Source organism: Tasmannia lanceolata, unplaced genomic scaffold (genome assembly GCF_043159265.1).
Source record: "Tasmannia lanceolata isolate RefF3 unplaced genomic scaffold, GAP_Taslan_0.1 ptg000018l, whole genome shotgun sequence".
NCBI classification, from domain to species: domain Eukaryota; kingdom Viridiplantae; phylum Streptophyta; class Magnoliopsida; order Canellales; family Winteraceae; genus Tasmannia; species Tasmannia lanceolata.
Window position 1 is genome coordinate 9,307,648 of NW_027518695.1, and position 21,060 is coordinate 9,328,707.

Sequence of the window (21,060 nt, forward strand, 5' to 3'; positions counted from 1 at the left end):
CCTAAGACTCTAAATGATTTACCCGAGTCTTCGAATGGTCTGATGTTCATCCAAAGAAGCCTACGTATCCCCGCCTCCACAAGAATCAGAGTCACGTAGTTCTTCGTGCCTATTCTAAGCTGTGATGCCTAAGACACCTAGACCTCTATCCTAGACTCGATCTAAAAGACCGGACCAGTTATTAAAGTTTCTTGTACGATTATTTAAATTCCAGTGAATTGTGGATTTTAGGACACCCTATATGCCATAACTAAATGCAGATTAGCCCAAGGGTGGACTAGCGTATCCTACTCTAGTCATCACTCGGCGATGTGGATCGCCAACTGACCAGACGGAGGCGTTCCTATAACTCTAGGACAGACCCCCCTAACTCTAAAACAAGCACGCAACAAACAAACAAACAAACAACCTATCAAAAGAAAAAATCATAACTCTAAAAAAAACTCTCTATCTAGGAGAAACTCTTAACTCTAGAGGAAGATCTTTTGAAAACAAGGTTTTAAGTTTTTTTTTAAGAAGGTTTAAAATATGATTTACAAAAAGTTTGGCTGGACTTGGGATATGGATCCCAAGCTGCACTACGTACCTCAATGAAGAGGATCAAGCCAACGTAGTTCGAAACGAACTCTCTTAACTAAAACCTAACACTTCAAATGATTTAATGGTTTTAATATTTTTTCAAATGTTTTTCATATTTTTTTAAAATTTTCAATGTTTTTGACATTTTTAAAGTTTTCAATGTTTTTTTTTTTTTTGGATTTCACAACTTTTTCATTATTTTTTTGAAGCTTAAAGAGTTTTCACCATTTTGGTCAAAGACCTAAGGGAATATACAAAGCAAAATCCTAGGGCTAAACAAGGAAATCCCCTAACTAAAAACACTATCAAAAGCGAAGGTAAATGAGTCAAAGACTCTCTAATAACATTCCTAAAAGGACAAATGAGTCAAGAACTCTCTAATAATACCACTAAAAAGAACAAATGAGTCAAAGACTCTCTAATAGGGACAATTGAGTCAAAGACTCGCTAATAACATCTCTAAGAAAAACAAATGAGTCTCCAATAAAACTACTAAAAGGACGAATGAGTCGAAGACTCTCTAATAATACCATCCAAAGGACGAATGAGTCAAAGACTCTCTAATAAAACTCCTAAAGGACAAATGAGTCAAGAACTCTCTAATAATACCACTAAAAAGAACAAATGAGTCAAAGACTCTCTAATAAGGACAATTGAGTCAAAGATTCGCTAATAACATCGCTAAGAAAAATAAATGAGTCAAAGACTCTCTAATAAAACTACTAAAAGGACGAATGAGTCGAAGACTCTCTAATAATACCATCCAAAGGACGAATGAGTCAAAGACTCTCTAATAAAAACCACTAAAGAAGACAAATGAGTCAAAGACTCTCTAGCAAGACCATTAAAGACAACTGAGTCAAAGACTCTCTAATAACACTATCTAAAGGACGAGTGAATCAAAGACTCTCTAACAATGCCATCTAAAGGACGAGTGAGCCAAAGGCTCTCTAATACTACAACTTAAAGGAGGAATGAATCAAAGACTCTCTAATACTACCACTAAAAATGATAAATGAGTCAAAGACTCTCTAATACTCTAATAAAGGGGGACAAATAAGGCATAGCATGTCTTTTAGCTCGAAAGAGAGACAAAAAGGGGAGGTTCTATAAATGAGGCACTGTATGCCTCCAATGAGAAAAGACGGGCTCTAAGCAACGAGGCTTGCTCCCAAAGGAGAGCTGCCTAACGAGACAAAGCGTGTCTCCTAGAATAGAACTCGCTAATAAGACCACTTGGTCTCCTAAATGAGGAAGAGAAACTACCATCTAATGGTTTCTAAAAGACTAGAGAAGTCTACTAAATAAAGAGGGGAACACTACTTGGACTAAGCAAGTCCCCTGGGGCTAGGCTCGCTCTATAGAGACACGAATTGTCTCTCTAAAGGGGAGGCTCTGACTATCGCCATCATTGCCCTATCTAATGAAGTAATAAAACTATGAAGTAGTAAAAATTACCTAAGTGATGTCAACAGCCACTAATGAATACAGAAAACATTGCTATATACAGCAATTCCCCAATCTACCTTATAAAAAGTGCGCAATAACACTCGAACTATGACAACAGTTGCGATGCTTAGAAGGGTTTCTCAAAGAAGCAATAAGAATGATTGTAAAAGTTAAGCAATAATGTCCGAGGTAAAGGAAGATATCCACTGACTCCGAACTAATCCTTAATTGAAAAATGCATGTCCATTCGGCTGAACCACAAAGCAATAATTTATAATCTTTAAAGTCTACCTATTCGTCCTCATTCATTATTAAGAAAAATTTTACAACCGTGAAGATAACCTTTTCAAGTAGCACAGAAACTACGCCTTCATATAGCAAATTTACCTTACCTCAGGCCATTCATACCACAATCAACATAATTCCTATTCATATATGTATAGATAACAATTCCAGACATAAGTGATCTTCCATTTTCTTTATATTCAAGCTGGAAAAGTTAACACCATTGTTAGGATAGCCACTGGTTATCAATATCCATAGAACTTTCAGGTAGGATTATGACAGCAACAAATATTGATATCATTTCCTTAAAAAAAATTGTCTTCACATACACTTAAGATAAATCTCATCTCAATTCCAATTTTTGCGAAATAATTCAGGGAACAAAACTGAACTGGTAGAACTTGTTATCATGATTAAATGATTGAGCAATATAAGCATAAATTGGGTAATGGGCATTATTCTATCAAACATGGCACAACCAAAATATAAACACTTCTGGAAATATCGTGTTGCCCACATTGAATTCCAAATGAAATCACTACAAACGTTGCTGTCATGCAAATTTTAGCATCTTACAAAAATGCAAATCAGCCCCATATACTCAAAGAAAGATCATGTAAACCTGCAACAAACATGGATGGAGATTCAACAGGTGGCTCTTAGCAATAACCAGGACTGTTATGGGGTAAAACAAGGGCTGATTTGTGTTAGCAGTGGCTGAACCAATGGGCTCAAAATGTGCCCAAAGCCGGGAGCTAACCATGGGCTATCAATTAGTGACCGAAGGAAATCCACTGTGATGCATGATAATTTTGCAGAAAATTCCATAGTCGTACTAGTTTAAGGGAATCACTCTCATCGTGCACACAAAGTGATCTAAACAAGCATTTTACAAGGACAGTGATTAACAATGGGTTCATCTGAGAAATACAACACAACTATCCTATAAATTATTACCAAAGGAAAAGGGCAAGGACTCGAATCTCTCTACTCACGATCAAAACAGAATTTCATCTTGATTTCCAAAGTATTACTACATATTCCAAAGAGACCATTTCATAAATTTCTGGTTATTCCTTCATTCAAGAAATTTACACATAAAAGAACTAGAACATGATTATAATACAAAACTACTGGTCATATTTCTAAAGTAAGAATTAAATTCAGCCTTTGACTAATATTTGTTCCTCAAAGAGATTACCATAAAAATCATCAAGGTCGAAGCAAGGTTCATAAAATCAAAGGAACAGTATTAGGACCATAAAACAAAATGATGAAATGCATGAAGGGGAAAATGGAGTTCTGTGGAACCCGATCCGAGAGAGGCGGGGGGACGTGCCCCCACGCGAGTCTCGGGATCATCCACGTGAAGGAGAGCTCCGCCAAGGAACTCTCGAAAGAGTGCCCCTCACAGCATGAGCGGCGATGTGAAGTGAGATACCTCTCGATTCGGGGACTAGCCCGGATTCGAGACGCACCTTAAACAAAGAAAGAGTCGCCATCCAAGGAAGTAGGCCCTGGATCCCATGCTGTGCTCTGTCGCAACAGATAACCAGAGATATATAAAAGGTCCGTGCCTGATGACGAATGGGGAAGGGGTTAGGCGCCCCCAATTCGCCCAAGTGCGAGCACCTGGTCTCTTATGCCATTTATTATTAATTTTGAAGAATTTTGGGCGAAAATCACGCGAAATGGGAACGAAGATCTCCGAGATAACGTCTATCTAATCATGCATGTCTCGGAGATGAATAAGAAGCACAAAAAGGAAATGAAAGATGTCACCTAAGAATAGCTAGATTATGAGTGCCATGCCTAATTGGTGTCTAAATTCTGGTGGGCACACACATGCATGCTACATCTAAAGGTATAGGATCTGTACATGAAAGTAAGAAAACACAGCAAAACATACAGCACAACCAATGACTCGACACGACACACCCTAAACTCTAAGGCGATAATTGACTCGGACCAAGATGGCCATCCATCTTAGCTGCACTACGTATCCCGGCCTCGGGAAGAATCAGAGCCAACGTAGTTCGGCGACCTATGCTAAACTACAATGCCTAACCCTCTAGAACCGCTATCCTAGACTCGATTAACTAGACCCGACTAGTTTTTAAAGCTTCTTGCGACATTACTTAAGTTCAAGTGCATGGTGATTTTTAGGACTCTCTGTATGCCCTAACTAATGCCCGTGAACCCTACACCCTAGGTGTGACTAGGCTGTGTGTCCTAAGGAAAACCGTGGGCTATCTAAGCGCGTTCTAGTCTAGCCATCGGCTCGACTAAGTGTCTAACCGACCACAACCTGAGGCCTCCTAACTCTAGGGACACTCACACGACCGGACATGACAAAGCAACACAATCAGGACAGACTCCCCACTCTACGACACCCCCAAACGCCTAGGACTGACTCCTAACTCTATGGGAGGATCTTTTGAAAATTGTTGGTAAAGTTATTTTGAAGAATTTTTGTAGTTTTGGAAGGTTTTGAAGTTGTGAAAGTTATGCAGTTGTGGGAAATATTTGCAAAATGGTGTCTAAAAATGGTGAAAGGGTGTCTAAATGGTGACTGAACTCAGGGTGCCAGCAGCACGCCTGAGCTGCCTACGTACCCCTCAGCTAGGGATCAAGCCATCCGTAGTTCGGACCGAATTCCTAACTACTCTGCACATGGCTCAAGATTTTTTTAGTTTTTTCGATTTTTAAATGTTTTTGAATTTTCAAGTGTTTTTGAAATGTTTTTTTTTTTTGACACAAGAAGACAAATCCTATCATCATGAGGGGAGGACAGACTCCTGAATATCCCGCAAAGGTTGGACAGCATCCTATGCTTTGCGGGGGGGAAAAAGACAGAAACACGACTCTGCAAGGGTTGGACAGCATCCCATACCTTGCAAGAGCGGATAGAATAACATGATCTGATGAAAGATTGGATGGGATCCTAACCCCTATGATGATAGAATTGGATTCCTGAACAAGAGGGCTAACTCTCTAGACTAAGGACGGATTCCTATGCTAGTGGACTATCAAACCAAGATAAAGCTCACAAGCAATAAGGAAAAGGAGACCCTGTGCATATTCGGCAAAGGTAAAACACCCAGCCGGGCCGGACAGCTACCTAGCCCTAGGGTGCAACAAATGTGCAACCCAATACCCATAAGGGTAGGGGTATGCTGTCAAGCCGAGTAGGGTGTTCTCCCAAAACCAAACGATGCACACAAGGGAGGTTTAGCTATAGAATGAGACTGGGTAAGCCTCTTAGACACAGAGGTAGGATAGAGAAAAATGTTAGCAAGACTGGGCAAGTCTCCTAAGCACAGGGATGGGCTCCAAGTAACCTTACCACTGCATGTAGCTCAATGATGATAAGGACAGAGGAGCAAAACTAAAAGCCCAGAGATAATCAAGTTCAACCCTTTCAGACCCGCACCCCCAAATTATACAAACCTCATCTCCCACTGCTATTATCACATTGAAATCATGCGAATATATAACACCTTAATATTGTTTAAAGGGAACTTCAAACAACAATCCTTGAACTAAAATAACCACCGATGCTCCCATTTCAGCAATATTCTCAAGCTCACTCCCAAAGATCCAAACCTTTGCATATCTAATATAAAGGGTGTAGAATGCCTAACACTGTTATATTCGTGATATCCTAAAAGAAGCTGCTAGCAACATACTGGCTATTATGCTCGCAAGACCGAACCTAGAAATTGGCAAATGGCTCATCAACCTGCGTCATCTTTAACACCAAAGATTGCGAATCTTTCGCTCAAGCTAAAACACAGCATTTAATAGCCTAGAATTCCATGAATTTTCCCAAAACTGTATGTGAATATATGAATCTCGAACAATTTTAAAGTAAACAACAGATGCAGGCCCTCAACATTCAGAGCAATTAACATTTTCATGAGCTTTTAAGCTAGTTGGACCGAATATATGAATCTCAAACAAATTTGAAGTAAACAACAGATGCAGGCTCACAACATTCAAAGCAATTAACATTTTCATGAGCTTTAAACTAGTTGGACCGAATATATGAATCTCAAACAATTTTAAAGTAAACAACAGATGCAGGCTCACAACATTCAAAGCAATTAACATTTTCATGAGCTTTAAACTAGTTGGACCGAATATATGAATCTCAAACAAATTTGAAGTAAACAACAGATGCAGGCTCACAAATTTCACACTCATTCTAACACAACCCAAAGATATAAGCTGAGAAAAATCACATACAGGTCGTGTAAGCATTACTCCATCGAGATCAGCAGAACTCCTCACGGATATAATTGAATTACTGAGCCTTTGAAGCGTGAGGTTATCAAACGACTGATGGGGAGAGTGAGATTCGTTGGAACAGAGACGGGCGCAGGAGGGTTAGAAAAGGTGGCGGCCGGCCGGAGCTCCGGCGATTTGCAGAGATGGTGGGGCCGAAGGTTAGTGGTGACAGAGATTTAGGATAAAATAAAATAAAAAGTAGAAAATGGTGGGGTTTGAGAATGAGGGTTTAGGCCAAGAGAGAATGAGATGGGTTTGGGGTTGGGATAAAGGTAGAGGGAGAAGAGGGTTTGGTGGTCGGAGATGAAGGCGGAATCTGGTTGGCGGTGGATCTAGCAGAGGAGATCCGACCGGCAAAAATGGGGGCTCGGATGCGGATGGCTGGAGATGGCCAGCCGGATTTGCAGGTTTAATGGGGAGGGTTTTGAAGGAGGAGATGAGGGTGAGAAGAAAATGGGTTTCGGGATCTTGGGAGAAGAGGTTGCAGAGAGATGATGGAGTTGGGGGAGGTTGACAGATTTAACGGGGTTCTTGGTCGGAGCCGTGCCGGAACGGCCAGAGAGGGTGGAGACGATGGGTTTCGATTTTTGGGAGGTATAGGAAAAGGGGTTTTGGGTTTGGGTTTGGGGGAAGGTGAAGGTGGAGGTGGAGGGGGATTTTCGAAGGGTTGGGTGGTGGTGGAGCTGGAGGTGGAGGATGGTGGAGGTGGGTGGCCTTTTTCCCTTTTCTTTTCTCTGCTTCTCCCCCTCTGTTTGTGTTTTTTCTTGGAAAATGGCAGATGGAGCTCTTTAGGGGAAGTAATGGTGATGAGTTTTGAGGTGATGGTGGGTGGCTTGGCCGGATTTCATGGCCGTGGGTTCACCGGATTTGGTGAAAGAAGATGACGAAGAATGGGTTTGCAGATGGTGGGTTTCGATGGGGTTTGAAACCGGTTTTGGGAACTTGAGGGAAGGTGGCCGAATTTAATGGGGGTCAAGGGTAGTGAAGGTGGTGGAGATGGAGATTGGCGGTGGAGGTTGCAGAGAAAGGGGAGGATGGAGGAGGAGGTGGCGGCTGTGGGTGGCTGATGATGGTGGCTGGCAATGGAAGAAGGGAAGAAGAAGGAGAAGGTGTGGTGGAGAGTGATAGGCTTGCCGGATTCCGGCAAGCTTGCCGGAGAAGAAGGTGATGAGGGTGGGCTTTCTCCCTTCTCTGTTTCTCTCCCTCTCCTTGAACGAAAAAAAACAGCTCTCTCTCTCTTCTCTTTTTTTTTTGTTTTTTATAACTAGGGTTAGGGACCTAGCTCTAATCCTCACCCTCTATGTGGCATCTTGCTTCCCTTGGTTGTTCTCAACCCTTGATCCTCTCCCTTGCCCTAATTCTATCCTAGAAACCCTAAAAACATAGAGTGCCTAGTTGATCTAAGCCCTACACCTCATCTCTTTAATCCAATGGCCTGAGTATGTTGCTTGCAAAGGAAGTAATGCCCATCCTTATTAAATGCCCCCAAGATAAAGCGATTTTACCCTATTGCCATTATGCCCTACTTGCTTTTATTTCCATCAATGAACACCCTCACTTGGTTGTTTTCAACCCCCTCTTTCGTAATAAAGAGAGATAACACCAATACTACCCTGCTTCGATAGCCGCGCTAACCTGTTCCGAATTTTTACACCGATTGACCAATGGGCCGACATGGGCCCACCCTCATTTTGCATCGAACGAGGGGAATGATATGAGCACAGCCAGTTTTGATGATGGCACACACTCGCCCGTCTTGTTCTCCATTTTTCGCCCGATTGCCCTGAAATTTTGCAGGGGGATTCCCGAGAATACTAACAACCTCTTGGGGGATTTGTACCCATAAATGTGCACAACCCGATGCCCAGAGCACGAGCCTTCTTCTCATTTTGGGGCCACCCCTCAGGAATTTCGAGATTAATTTCGGGACATCTGGGGACTCGAAATTCGGGAATTCTATTGGATATTCAATTTTGGGGACTTTAGGGCCTTGTCAAAATGGGGTGTCTACAGATGCCCCTCTTTGGCAGAGTGCGCTTGTCGCACGAAAGCCAAAGCCGAGCAGACATCACATTTTGACTGGCCCAAGATTTCAAACGGAAGGGATGCAAGGGGGGGGACGAGATGGATCGACGAGACAGATTCTCATCGAGAGGGAATGATAAGATGAATTGACGAGACAGATTCTCGAAAAGAAAACTGAGATGGACTCTCAAGGGGTAGTGAGACAGACTCTCACAAATTGCAGAATGGAATAATTAGACAGCCTCTAATTAAGTCACTCAGGGATTTGGAGATTATAAAGCGGAATGATTAGACAGCATCATGATCAAACCTGAATTAGGATCTGAGAAGACAGCATCTTGACAGATGAACAAATCGGAATGATTAGACAGCATCATGATCAAACCTGAATTAGGATCTGAGAAGACAGCATCTTGACAGATGAACAAATCGGAATGATTAGACAGCATCATGATCAAACCTGAATTAGGATCTGAGAAGACAGCATCTTGACAGATGAACAAAGCGGAATGATTAGACAGCATCATGATCAAACCTGAATTAGGATCTGAGAAGACAACATCTTGACAGATGAACACAGCGGAATGATTAGACAGCATCATGATCAAACCTGAATTAGGATCTGAGAAGACAGCATCTTGACAGATGAACGAAACGGGATGATTAGACAGCATCATGATCAAACCCGAATTTGGATCTGAGAAGACAGCATCTTGACAGATGAACACAGCGGAATGATTAGACAGCATCATGATCAAACCTGAATTTGGATCTGAGAAGACAGCATCTTGACAGATCAACAGGGCGGAATGATCAGGATCATTCCCAATTTGAAAATTTGATTTGAAAGACGTGTTCAAGTTTCTCAAATCTTGATTTGTTAAAGCTGATATCTCAAACATCAATGCATGCTGGGTATCTTTTATGGTCTGACTTTCATCAGGACATAAAAGATGCCCCTAGTATAATTTCGCTTCCAGTTCAGGAGTCTTAACAAAACTCAAACAGATTCAAGCTTTCTTTTATGAAACTTGGATTACAAAGATTTTGAAGGTACAAGAGACTGATTTTGTCTGAAACACTTTCAATTTTCTACCAACTGTCAGAACTTCAGGTTGAAATGGTTTTCAACTTCCAAGCAGACTGATTCTGCCTGACACATCTTCAACCTCCCGCCTGCTGCAGAAATTTCAAATGGGCCTGAGAGCCTGCCGCGCTTCTAGACCATGTATATGTCATTTCGCCTTCTGGAGATGCGACCACCTGTTACCCCAGCGTTTGAAAGGATACTGGACCCAAACAGGTCATTTTGGGACACACCTGACCCGACTGAGTACATGACTTTGACTTGACAAGAATGACCTTGACAACTGCTTGACGAAGGACTTTTGGTGAGTACACAACCGAGTTACAAGACTGACTTTCAGGAAAGACCGAATCTGCTTCTTAATTTGATAATTGTTTTAAGAGGGTACAGCTTACCACTCTCGGAACTCTTTGAATACCGCGTTTTAAGGTGATTCCGCCTCTTTCTGGTATTTAGTCATGGTTATTATACCCTTTGGGTTGCTCGGTTTTAACCTCTAGCTTAGAGGAATATCAAAGGAAGCCTTGCCGGCACTATTCAGACCTTGAAGTGATGCCGACACAGGTATGAAAGTCTTGCTAGCTTCTGAAATTTAGTCCTTTACGAGAAGTCACTGCCATGACCAGACTGCCCCTTTTGGGTTTTCAATCTGGCGGACCGCTTGCCTTGATTTTTGCCTGGACTGCCTGCCCTTGCAGGTTTTCTATCCAACAGGCTCTGCACCCTGATTTTTGCCTAAGCCGCCCTTTCGGGTTTTCAGCTTAGCGGGCGAATGACCCTAACTTTTGCCTAGACCGCCCTTTCGGGTTTTCAGTCTAACAGGTCTAAGACTCCATTATTATTTTTTCTTTTTTCTGTTTCTCCACAAACCTTTGCCTTATCACACCAGGAGGACTTCTAGGTGGGTTAGGGTTTGAAAGAACTGGATCAGGGTGTTTGCATTGACTGGACCGAATCTGGACCCTTCCAGATAGCCTACGTACCTCCAAAGAGTGAGGATCAGGTCCGCGTAGTTCGCCCATTGGGGACTTTGGGTTGAGATTGTTTTGATTTGACTTTTTTTTTTCTTTTTGAAAGTTCTCTCCCCTTTTTTTTTTTTTTTTTCAACCGTTTTGAAAGATTTTACCGAACCCGACGTTGTCAAGTTGCCTACGTACCCTGTGGAAAGGGATCAGGTCATGGCGTAGTTCAGGCTTTGCATCTTTTATGGCGTAAGTCATAAAAGATGCCCCTAGTTTGAGGGTGACAAAGAAATTTTGATTTTGCTTATCGGCTCAAAGGGTTTGCAAACGGTCTTTGACTTTTCTCTTTTGTTTTTCAATCGGATTTTTGGATTTGAAGCTCAGATCGACCAAGGACGGCCTCCTGGTGTCTTAGGCATAATACTTTTTAAGTTGATCAAGGTTTGTGGGTTCTGTTAGTTTTTCACCATTTTGATCAAGGAGTCTGACGGCTTTTCCAGGCAGGACTTCATCGACAATGTAAGGACCCGACCAGTTTGGTCTGAACTTCCCTCGGGGATCATGGACCGGTGCCCTGTAGGATTTCAAAATGAGGTCACCTTTCTGGAGATCTCTGATCTTCACCTTTTTGTTAAAGGCCTTCTCAATTCGACGCTGATACCCCTGGACATGATACAGAGCTCTGAGCCTCTTCTCATCAATCATTTGCAACTCCTGATACCGGGCCCTTGCCCATTCTGATTCTGGCAAACCAGCTTCCATCATTACCCTTAACGAAGGAATTCTCAGCTCAACTGGTAGGACCGCTTCCATCCCATACACTAGTGAATATGGCGTAGCTCCCGTAGAGGCCCTGATCGACGTTCTGTAAGCCCACAAAGCATATGGTAGCTTATTTGACCAGTCCCTGTACGTCTCTGTCATCTTGCTGATGATGGTTTTGATGTTCTTGTTTGCAGCTTCGACGGCTCCATTTGTCTGGGGTCTGTATGGTGAGGACTTGTGATGCTTAATCTTGAACTCCTCACATAGGCGTACCACTTCTTTCTTGAAGTGCGATCCATTGTCTGAGATCAGCTCATGCGGTACCCCATATCTGCAGATGATGTTCGTTCGAATGAATTTGGCAACTGAGGCTGAAGTCAGCGATGCGAACGACGCGGCTTCGATCCACTTAGTGAAGTAATCGATGGCTACCAGGATGTACTCATGCCCACCTGAAGATTTCGGAAACACCTTTCCGATAATATCGATTCCCCAGACTGAAAACGGCCACGGCGAAGTCAGAGAATGTAACTCAGAAGGCGGCACATGAATGAGGTTGGCGTAAACCTGACATTTATGACACTTCTTCACGAATGCGAAGCAGTCAGCTTCCATGGTTGGCCAGTAGTACCCAAGTCTCAGGATCTTTCTTGACAGCATCTTCCCGTTCATGTGAGGCCCACAGACTCCTTCATGCGTCTGTTCTACGAGATTAGCTGCTCGATCTTCATCTACGCAAAGAAGCTGGATTCCATCAAATGACCTCCTGAAGAGCTCATTGCCGCAGATAATGAAGTTAGCCGCCAACTTCTGGAGAGACCTCCGCTCTTTTCCTGATGCTTCAGGGGGGTGCCCTTGGCCTAAAATGAGATTCTTTATATCAGTGTACCATGGCTTTCCATCTGGACATCGAGCTGCTATCTCTATAGCGTTCACATGCGCTGGAGCCCATTGTAACCGCACTGCTAGAGGCTGAACTTCCATTGATGCAGAGATATCTAACATTGAGGCCAGTGTAGCCAAAGCGTCCGCGAAATGATTTCTTGTCCTCGACAGATGAGTGAATGTAACATTCTTGAATCTCTTGACCAGGGAATCCAGATGCGTGTGATACGGGATCAATCTATCCTCCTTTGTTTTCCATTGACCATTGATCTGACAAATGATCAAGATTGAGTCTCCGAAAACATCTATCTCTTGAATATGTAGAGCCAAGGCTGCTTCGAGACCAGCAATGCAAGCCTCATACTCGGCCTCATTGTTGGTACACTTGAACTGCAATTTGATGGACACGGGGATGTACTCTTTCTTCGGAGATATCAACACTGCCCCAACTCCTTGGCCTCGGTTGTTCACAGCGCCATTGTAGACACCCCATTTTGTTTTGTTTTAATCAATAAATAAATTAATGTGTTAAATCCATGTGAGAACCCCCTCTATCATTGATTTATATGTTTTAGGTCATTAATATCTTGATCTGACTTTACGGATCATCAATCGGGACAAAATAAGCTAGGGTCACTTCATAGCCCGGACCCTGATTCCATTCCGAGACCCGATTTCCGTAAATCGTTAGATCAATGGCAGATCATGACCTAGGTCTAACCATCCAAAACCACCTAACCTCTCCTCTCATCCTAACCATTCAAACCTCACCTAACCTCACCTAACCTCTCCTCCCATCATAACCATCCAAACCTCACCTAACCTCACCTAACCTCACCTAACATCACCTAACCTCACCTAACCTTACCTAACCTCACCTAACCTCACCTAACCTCCTATCCCATTCTCCTATAAATACCCTCTCATCTCACCAAAGAAAGGAAGAAAGAGAAGAAAAGAGGAGAGAACCCCTCTCTTAGAAAATTCAAGCCCTCTCTCTAGACCAAATCCCTCTTCTCCATAAGTTTGCATGGAATATCGTCTACAAAAAGGTATGCCTTTTGGAATTTTATTTTCTTTTCTATATTTGTAGGATTGAGTGTTGTTTTGCGTATATTTTGGTTGATGTCATGTTTAATTTCGTACTAGTTTGGCCTTGGTCATGTTCTCACTTATGCTAAATATAATTAATGTGATAGGGTCATTAGAACCTATTTGTGATGGGATTTTGAAATCATTGGCTTGTTAGGGAATTTAGATTTCTTTTGGGAAAACAATTCATTAAAAATTTTGAACGTTTACAAGAAAGAAAACTTGAATTTTACGTGAATTATCAAAACCCATTTAATTTGGCTTACAAAATCTCCATCTTTCAATTGATAACAACAGCCCCCACTCCAATTTGATAACAACAGCCCCCACTCAATCTCAAGAACCCAATATCCATACCCCACCTTGCCAAGTAGATAAAAACAACCCCTTTTTCAAACATCCCATTTGAATCTAATCTCAGGCCCATTCAAGCCATTTTTCATATTCACCGTCTTTTAATCACTAAAAAAAATAAGAACTATCAAAAGAAAACATGGGGGTGCCAATATCATTCCCGTCATAGTGCTAGCTGTTAGACTTTAAACAGATTTTTCGACCTCTAAACAACAGAATCGTGGGAAATGGTTAACTACAAAGTCGTAGATATTTTCGTGCCGTTTCCAACGAGTATTCGTGCTAGATCAGACGGCGAGTGGTTAAAAAGTTAAGTCCAAAATGGTTGCGGCACACCTTTAGGCATTTCCAGTTTAATGTTGCTGTCCTTTTGTTTGCAACACAAATTCGAACCTCTAAATCACAGATTTACAAACAATGGAGAACTAAAAAGTTGTAGCCCTATAAAAGATCTTTCCAACGCATGTTCGTACGTTGAATTTGGCCAAGCGGTTAAAGAGTTACGACAGTTTTAGTGGGCTGCATTTGTTAGATCTTTTAATGGTCAATGGTTTGTCGAATTTGTGCAATTGTCAAAACTTGGTTGTGTTAACGTCATTTTCCAAACCAAAATCGAAAGACATTAATCTAAAGTACATCCAACCTAAAATTAACAAAACTAAAATTCACCCATTTAAAATCCACTGATAAAAATCCGTTAAAAGCCATTAACCAAAAGACCACTAAAAATTTCAAGTGAAACTAAAACCTTCTAAATAAACAACTTTAAAAGCTACCAAACACACTAAATACCTTCAGATAATAAAAGCTTCAAGAAAACTCTAAAAGTTTCCACAAGCCCAAAAGAATTCGAGATTTCCAAGAGCCGGTGGATTCAAAATTCCTTTAGGAACCCTTAGAGCCCAATTTAGGAACACCGGTGTCGTGTCGTGTCCTAAGTTTTAGGGAGTCTTAGGTTTTGGGGAGTCCTAGAGTTAGGAGTCCAGCCTCATCACGGACGTTTGCTATGTATAGCAACCGTGCCATAGGTCTAGTTACACTAGTCACCCAATCTTTCCCTAGGACAAGCCTAGTAAACTAGGATGTAGGCAAACCTGCATTAGTCTAAGGGACCATTTGCATTTAGATGAGAATCATATAGCATCTTAGATGAAATCCTAAGATAATAAAATCCTCAACTTGAATTAAATAACTTCTCCTAAAACTGTTGAAACAGTCAATCCCGTCTAGGTCGGTGTCCTAGTTGAGTTAGGCATAAGTAGCTTAGCTTAGGTACACCGAACTACGTCGACTCTGATCCCAGTGAGGCTTGGGTACGTAGGCAGCTTGGATGTCTGACGGCATACCACCCGCGAGTCGGCACCACAACAAATTGTGGTGTTTTGGATATTAATTTTCTTGTAAATGCTTAATCAAATCATTTAGGGCTTTCCATGAAATTAGAATTCTAGGAGAACTTTCACTTAGAATGAATCCAGACAAATTAATAAATCAAGATACACATCTAGGATTCACATTGAAATTAGATCATAGGATGCATGTCACTTAGTTCGCACATTAACATAGAGTTGAATGAGCCATTTAAAATAAATTTAAAAGAGTTAGCTTTTGGAATCGAAGACCGATTATCGGGCAGGAATGGTGCATGTGGCGGATAACTCCCCATACCTTCCATTCTCGTAACCAGGTAGCGAGTCTAGATTTCTGGTTAATTTCGGGTCCTAGATCCCACATCTAGGTGGCGACTCTGTCATTCTCTTTCGTGTGGAGTTCGGATTGCCTTAGTGATCCCAAGTTCACATGAAAGATGAATTCAAATCAATATTAAAATGCACACGCCAATCGCGTGGATACGAGAGACCAAGAGAGAGAGCGCGGCGGCTCGCGCCCCACCCCTCTCGCGGGATCCGGGTACCACAGTCTGGCGACTCTGCTGGGGATCACCTAACTTCATTAAAATTCCAAAAGATAATTCATTTGAATTTAATTTAACTGGCTCATAAGAACTCTATCTCTTGTATACTTGTCAGATTAGTTTGTCTTGTTTTATTTTCTCATCACATTTTACTCAAACCTAATCTAACAAAACCTGAAGGCATCATAGATCGCGCGAACTTATTGCACACACTTACATCACTTGCATCTAAACCCTTGCATCTCACGTGCACACACGTCCTATTTTAGGAACCCGGAGTGTTATCTAGCATGGTTGACTGGGATTTCATCACCTGGTGCCTCTGTGCTAGAGAAGCATTCCACCCTTAGCCTAGTACCTTTATGGTGCGTAAACGGATCTATTGTTCACGTACTGATACGCCGGACACTGGTACAGTATATCGAACATGGATTCGCGCTAAGGGAACTCTTGGCCTTACCCCTAGATTAACCCACACATGCATGTAGTATACGAACACATGTGCATCACATGTGTGAGCCTAGTTTAGGATATCTTACCCATTGGTGTCTAGATTAGGCCGTGGTCCATCTTCCAATGGTCACGATCGGTCCTTATATACACGAACAAAGTCATGAGTCGAGATTCTCTCTCCACTCCGATAGATTAGGATTAAGGTTGATGCCTTCAGGTAACACTGATAAAATGTGAAAAAAAAAAATTCCCTTTGAGTTAGGATATAAATCCCATCATTTCCAAAGATCTCATAGGATTAGTTATTCTTAATCTACCCGTTGAAAGTAATCCTATGCAATCTCACATTTTGATCATGTGTCTATCATTCGTCTCTTGTGGGATTCGATTGTGTCTTCATTGGCGGAAATTGTGTCTCAATCATTTGATCATGCAATCTTGATGATCCAATCTTGCCTGTACCCTTGGTCTCTTCCTCCTCTAGGGGATACCTTTTTCAAGAATATTTCTGCTGAATCCTTCAGAGTTTACTCTCATAATCCTTGAACGAGGGGCATTCCCCGCGTGCTGTCATGTCATCATTGCTGTGTGTATTTGTTTTGAGGAACCATCATTTTACCTCTCGTTCCTTATCTAGTCGTATCATAATTATCATGTCAATCATAGAAAGGAGAAATTCCCTGAATTTCAAGCTCGCATCTCGTGTTTATTGTTCCTATGTCAGGATTGCTCACTGCTGAAAATCCAGGAAAGCTTCTTGGGTTTGAATCTATTCGTGGCCAGTGAAGAAGCTAATTCCCCATTTTCTTTGGAAGTCTCTCTATCCACTTTTTCCTACCGATGGCCGATTCTATGGAAAAGTTTCAGCTCTTTCATGTCACAGAAACCCTGGCCCAGCTCGTCCAACTGATGAAGGAATTGAAGGAAGAAAATCAATTCATCAAAGCTCAACTTACTGAGAAATTTGGTCCAACCACTGTTGTCTCTAAGGGCAAAAATCCGAGCCTCTCCATGGTTATGGGTTTGGAAGAACTAATTGTGAATCTCTCTAGACAAATGGCTGCGCTAACAGAAGAAGTTCATCAGATGAAGCAACAAATGCAAACCTGGTATTGTCAGTCCCAAAGTTCGAAGCATTTCGCTGACAAAAATACCAAAGTCCAAGGTGTTGTTACCAGAAACTCTATCTCTCAGCACCAGCAGGATTTTATTGGGCCCTTAATTCTTGAATATAACCAAGAGCCACCATCTGAGACTACTAAAAGAGAATTCACTGACTTGCCGATCTCGCGACCTGATGCTTTGAAATGGTTGCTCAAGGAAAGAATGATAACACTATTGGAATCAGAGCCTGTTCCTAATCCTCTTCCCAGTCCTGGGACCTTCCAAATGAAAGAATTTTGTGATTATCATTTACGTCATGGTCATGCAACTGATAAATGCCTCAGCTTGAAATATGATATTCAAGACCTTATAGACATGGGGCTCCTCGACCCTCAAAATCTTTTGTCAAGCGGCGAAGCTTCATCCTTTCCTGATGACCACAAACCGTGGTTTGAGCAAATGAAGAGAAAGTCTCACGATAATCACGACCAGCAATGTACAGTGATGAGCCCGGTCTCCATAGGTCAGGAAATCAAAGTGGCCACAATACATGGGGTTTATAACAGAGGCAATTTTACTTCGAAAAAAATCAAGGAGTTACAAAACCCTATGGTATTCAAATACAATCAGTTAACGGCAACACCTAAGCAAGCGCTCAAGAAGGAATTTACCCCTCTCCCATTTCCACCATCAGTCATTTTGCAGCAAGGGTTAGCTTCAGGTCACATTACCCTACCCGGCATTAGGGCTCCTCCTAATCCTTTACCAGCAAATTGGAGAATGGACCAGTATTGTGAATACCATAGAGGCCCTGGCCACCTTACTGATAATTGCATTGCCTTAAAATTCAGGATCCAAAAGTTGATTGATGAAAAAAAAATTAGCCTACCCGAATCATGCAGTACTGCCGCCAGCCGATCGCAATGCTTAGATAACTGAGGGTTCAAAGAAGCACAGGCCCGGTTGCCATGAAAAGAATCAGAAGTTGAAAGTACCACTTATGAGCCAGCTTTCGCCGAGCCTCCGGAGCTAGACAGTTGCGGCAGTTAAAGTTTTAGTCGTTTACTATTTTATGTTGAGTCAGTCATCATGGTCAGTGCAATTGTTGAGTCCGGTTTTACAGTTCAAGGTTAATGCCTAGTCCAGGCAAGTTATCGTTTGCTTTTCTCTTTATTCAGAGTTGTGAATCCTGAGCATGTTCAGGATAGGTCGTCAGATGTAACAGCCTTTCCTTTAAATAAAATTTCAAGTTTCAATAGTTCACTTGTGTCTGTTTCTTAAGTATGCTTCTGATCTTAAAGTAAGACTCCCTCCTCAAATGAGGACAAAATTGACGAAACTCCACTTGAGTCACAGCAATTACTTGAACAAGAGGAGGAGCGCCAATCTCAGCCTTTCAAAGATGAAATTGAAGTGGTAAACACTGGCACTAAAACCTTGATCCAGTAAATGCCGATTGAAAATACATTACCCTCTAAAGAGTGTGAAGAATTGATAAAATTATTTCAAGAATAAGAAGATTGTCTAGAAAAGCTACAACCGATACCAGGGGCAAGACATAGATGGAAAGCTCAAAGAAAATGAAGAAAGTGAGAAGATATATGCTATACAAGGGGCATAGAGTGGAAACAACTTTCATATTTCCAATCAATGACCTTGGTTCTCAAATTCATAAAGCCAACAAATTCAAGATGAAAAGTTCAAAAGCAAACAATGAAAAGTGATCATCAGATATCGAGAGTACGAATCCATAGATGGAGGATGTCAAAGAACAAGTTTCGCTCTATGAAAGTCAAAAGCACGTATTAGAATCTTGAAAGAAGAAGATCCATTATCTCTTACCTGGAAATGCCGTCAAACTCCGCGAAAAAAAAAACAAAAGAGAAAAAAAAAATAATCAGTACCAGAGGGACTCTAGTAACCTAGATCGATTCCCAATCTGAACATCGAAAGGCCTCCTTTGGCCGATTAAATCCCAAAATCAAAACCCAATGTCAAAAGAATACCGATTTGCAAACCCTTCGAGCCTAAATCAAATTTTCTTGAAAACCCATCAAACTTGGGGCATTCCCCCGAACTACGCGAGACCTGATCCCTATACTGGGGTACGTAGGCAACTCGGTTGAACCGAGTTCGGTCGATTCAAAAAGGAAAAGAAATTCAATCCTTTCAAAAATAAAAGAGAGGGACAAGTTCCAAAAGAAGAGAAGTTAATTGTTCCAGAAAGAAAAGAAAAAAGGAAAAAAAAATCAAACAATTTATCTTCAAACTAGGGGCATTCGCCCTGAACTACACACGACCTGATTCCTACCTTGGGATATGTAGGCGACCTGTTCACAGGTTCGGTCGAAATCTTTGTTGAGCCTTAAGCCATTCTTTGAAAAGCCCTATCCTACCTATAAAAGTCCTTCTGGTGTTCAGAACTAATGAGCTAGGTCCTGAGATACAATAAAAAAATGAAATGATGATGAATAAGAAAAATAACGGAGTTTGAAGATCTGCTAGACTGAAAACCTGAAAGGGCGGTCTAGGCAAAATTTAAGATCATTCCCCTGCTAAGTTGAAAACCCGAAAGGGCGGCTTAGGCAAAAGCTAAGGGGATAGCCTGCTGGATCGAAAACCTAGAAAGGTGGTTCAGGCAAAAGTTAAGGCTAGCGCGGTCCGCCAAGTTAAAAACCCTGAAGAGGTGACTTGGTCACGGTAAGAGAATCAGTATAAGAAGGCAACAGCCGGTATCAAGACTGAAGATCAACTGAAGTTCAAGCAAATTCAAGTGATATCCTCAAAACTGGGGGCATTGAAGCTAAGCAATCTTAGGGGTCGTAATTAAATTCTTGAGGCATTACTGTTTCGAGGAAGAAGTCCGGTGTTTACCAATTGAAAAACTATTCCTTGAAAGGATAGACTTACCAAACAAAACATTAACTAAGTCAGAAGCATCACTATGTTTGTCAGTATAGTCAGTCAATCTTTATTATTCTAAGTTCACTCCTTCAGGGCTGCTCAATCCTTTGAGTAGTGCCTTTCATCTAAGTTTTCTCTTTAGAAAGAGTCAATTGTCGTTCCTATGTCCAAATGATGTAACTGTCTTGGTGAAGGAGGCCAGGCCTAGGCAGCTCCCTGCAATTATACCTGAAAGAGCTCGAGAATTTAGTCAAACAACTTCATTTCAAAGAAGATCAGCTCAGAAAAATTCAGAAGTAGAAACATCAGAAAGCCCAGCTTCCGTAAAAAGATCATACCCCAGGAAGGCACCTTAAGCTTGGAAGAACCTCAGATGCAATGGTGGTTGAGCCAATTTCTCAGAAAGATGAACCATTCAAATTCATAATTCCCTTCCGGTTAGTTATCCTGGTCAAGAAATGTTTATCTAAACACCTGTCAAGAAGCAGATCCCGCTTTTCCATGTTAATATCCAAGAGAGTCGTTGTTCTAAATTACCAATCTCAAATGTCTTGTTCAAGGTTTCAGTTATCAAAATCCCCAGAAGACAAGACCAGCAGTCTCTTTGAGAAAAATCTTGTTGAAGTTTCATAAAAATGTTCCTAATCCATTCTTGCTAGTAATGGTTCTTCGTTCCAAAGGTTTGCCGTTTCATCATTCGTCAAAGTCCTAGTTTCCAACATCTTTGTCGGGCACGATCCATAATATCCCCGATTTCATTGAGTTCAAAAAATCAAAAATTCATCAAATCCAATCCCCAATTCAAAAAATCCAATCCTACGTCAAATTCAAATTCATAAAAATCTCTAAATTTTTCATTGTTGAATTCATCAATCAAAGCTATCTTGTGTCGTCGAGCCCGTTTGTGAACG

General features: G+C 41.6%; 1 protein-coding gene across 2 annotated transcripts; it reads left to right on the top strand.

Moving 5' to 3' along the window:
- The first annotated feature begins 13,277 nt into the window (after positions 1-13,277).
- Positions 13,278-18,503, top strand: LOC143851427 (uncharacterized). Of its 2 annotated transcripts, none has more exons than XR_013236329.1 (2): positions 13,278-13,379; positions 16,866-17,016. XR_013236329.1 is itself a non-coding variant. In XM_077360856.1 (2 exons), exons 1-2 carry the CDS (start codon positions 13,358-13,360, stop codon positions 18,182-18,184), a joined length of 1,182 nt encoding a protein of 393 aa, XP_077216971.1. In that variant the 5' UTR covers positions 13,298-13,357; the 3' UTR covers positions 18,185-18,503. The 2 variants fall into 2 exon arrangements, 1 of the variants encoding a protein (XP_077216971.1); XM_077360856.1 differs by lacking the exon at positions 16,866-17,016 and adding an exon at positions 17,025-18,503 and having other exon boundaries at positions 13,298-13,379.
- The last annotated feature ends 2,557 nt before the right edge of the window (positions 18,504-21,060 follow it).

Bases quoted from the DNA above. Each gene is read 5' to 3' on its own strand.
- LOC143851427 (XM_077360856.1), top strand. From the start codon at position 13,358: ATGGAATATCGTCTACAAAAAG. The intron at 13,380-17,024 runs GTATGCCTTTTG...TTCATGTCACAG, and splicing joins GGAATATCGTCTACAAAAAG to AAACCCTGGCCCAGCTCGTC.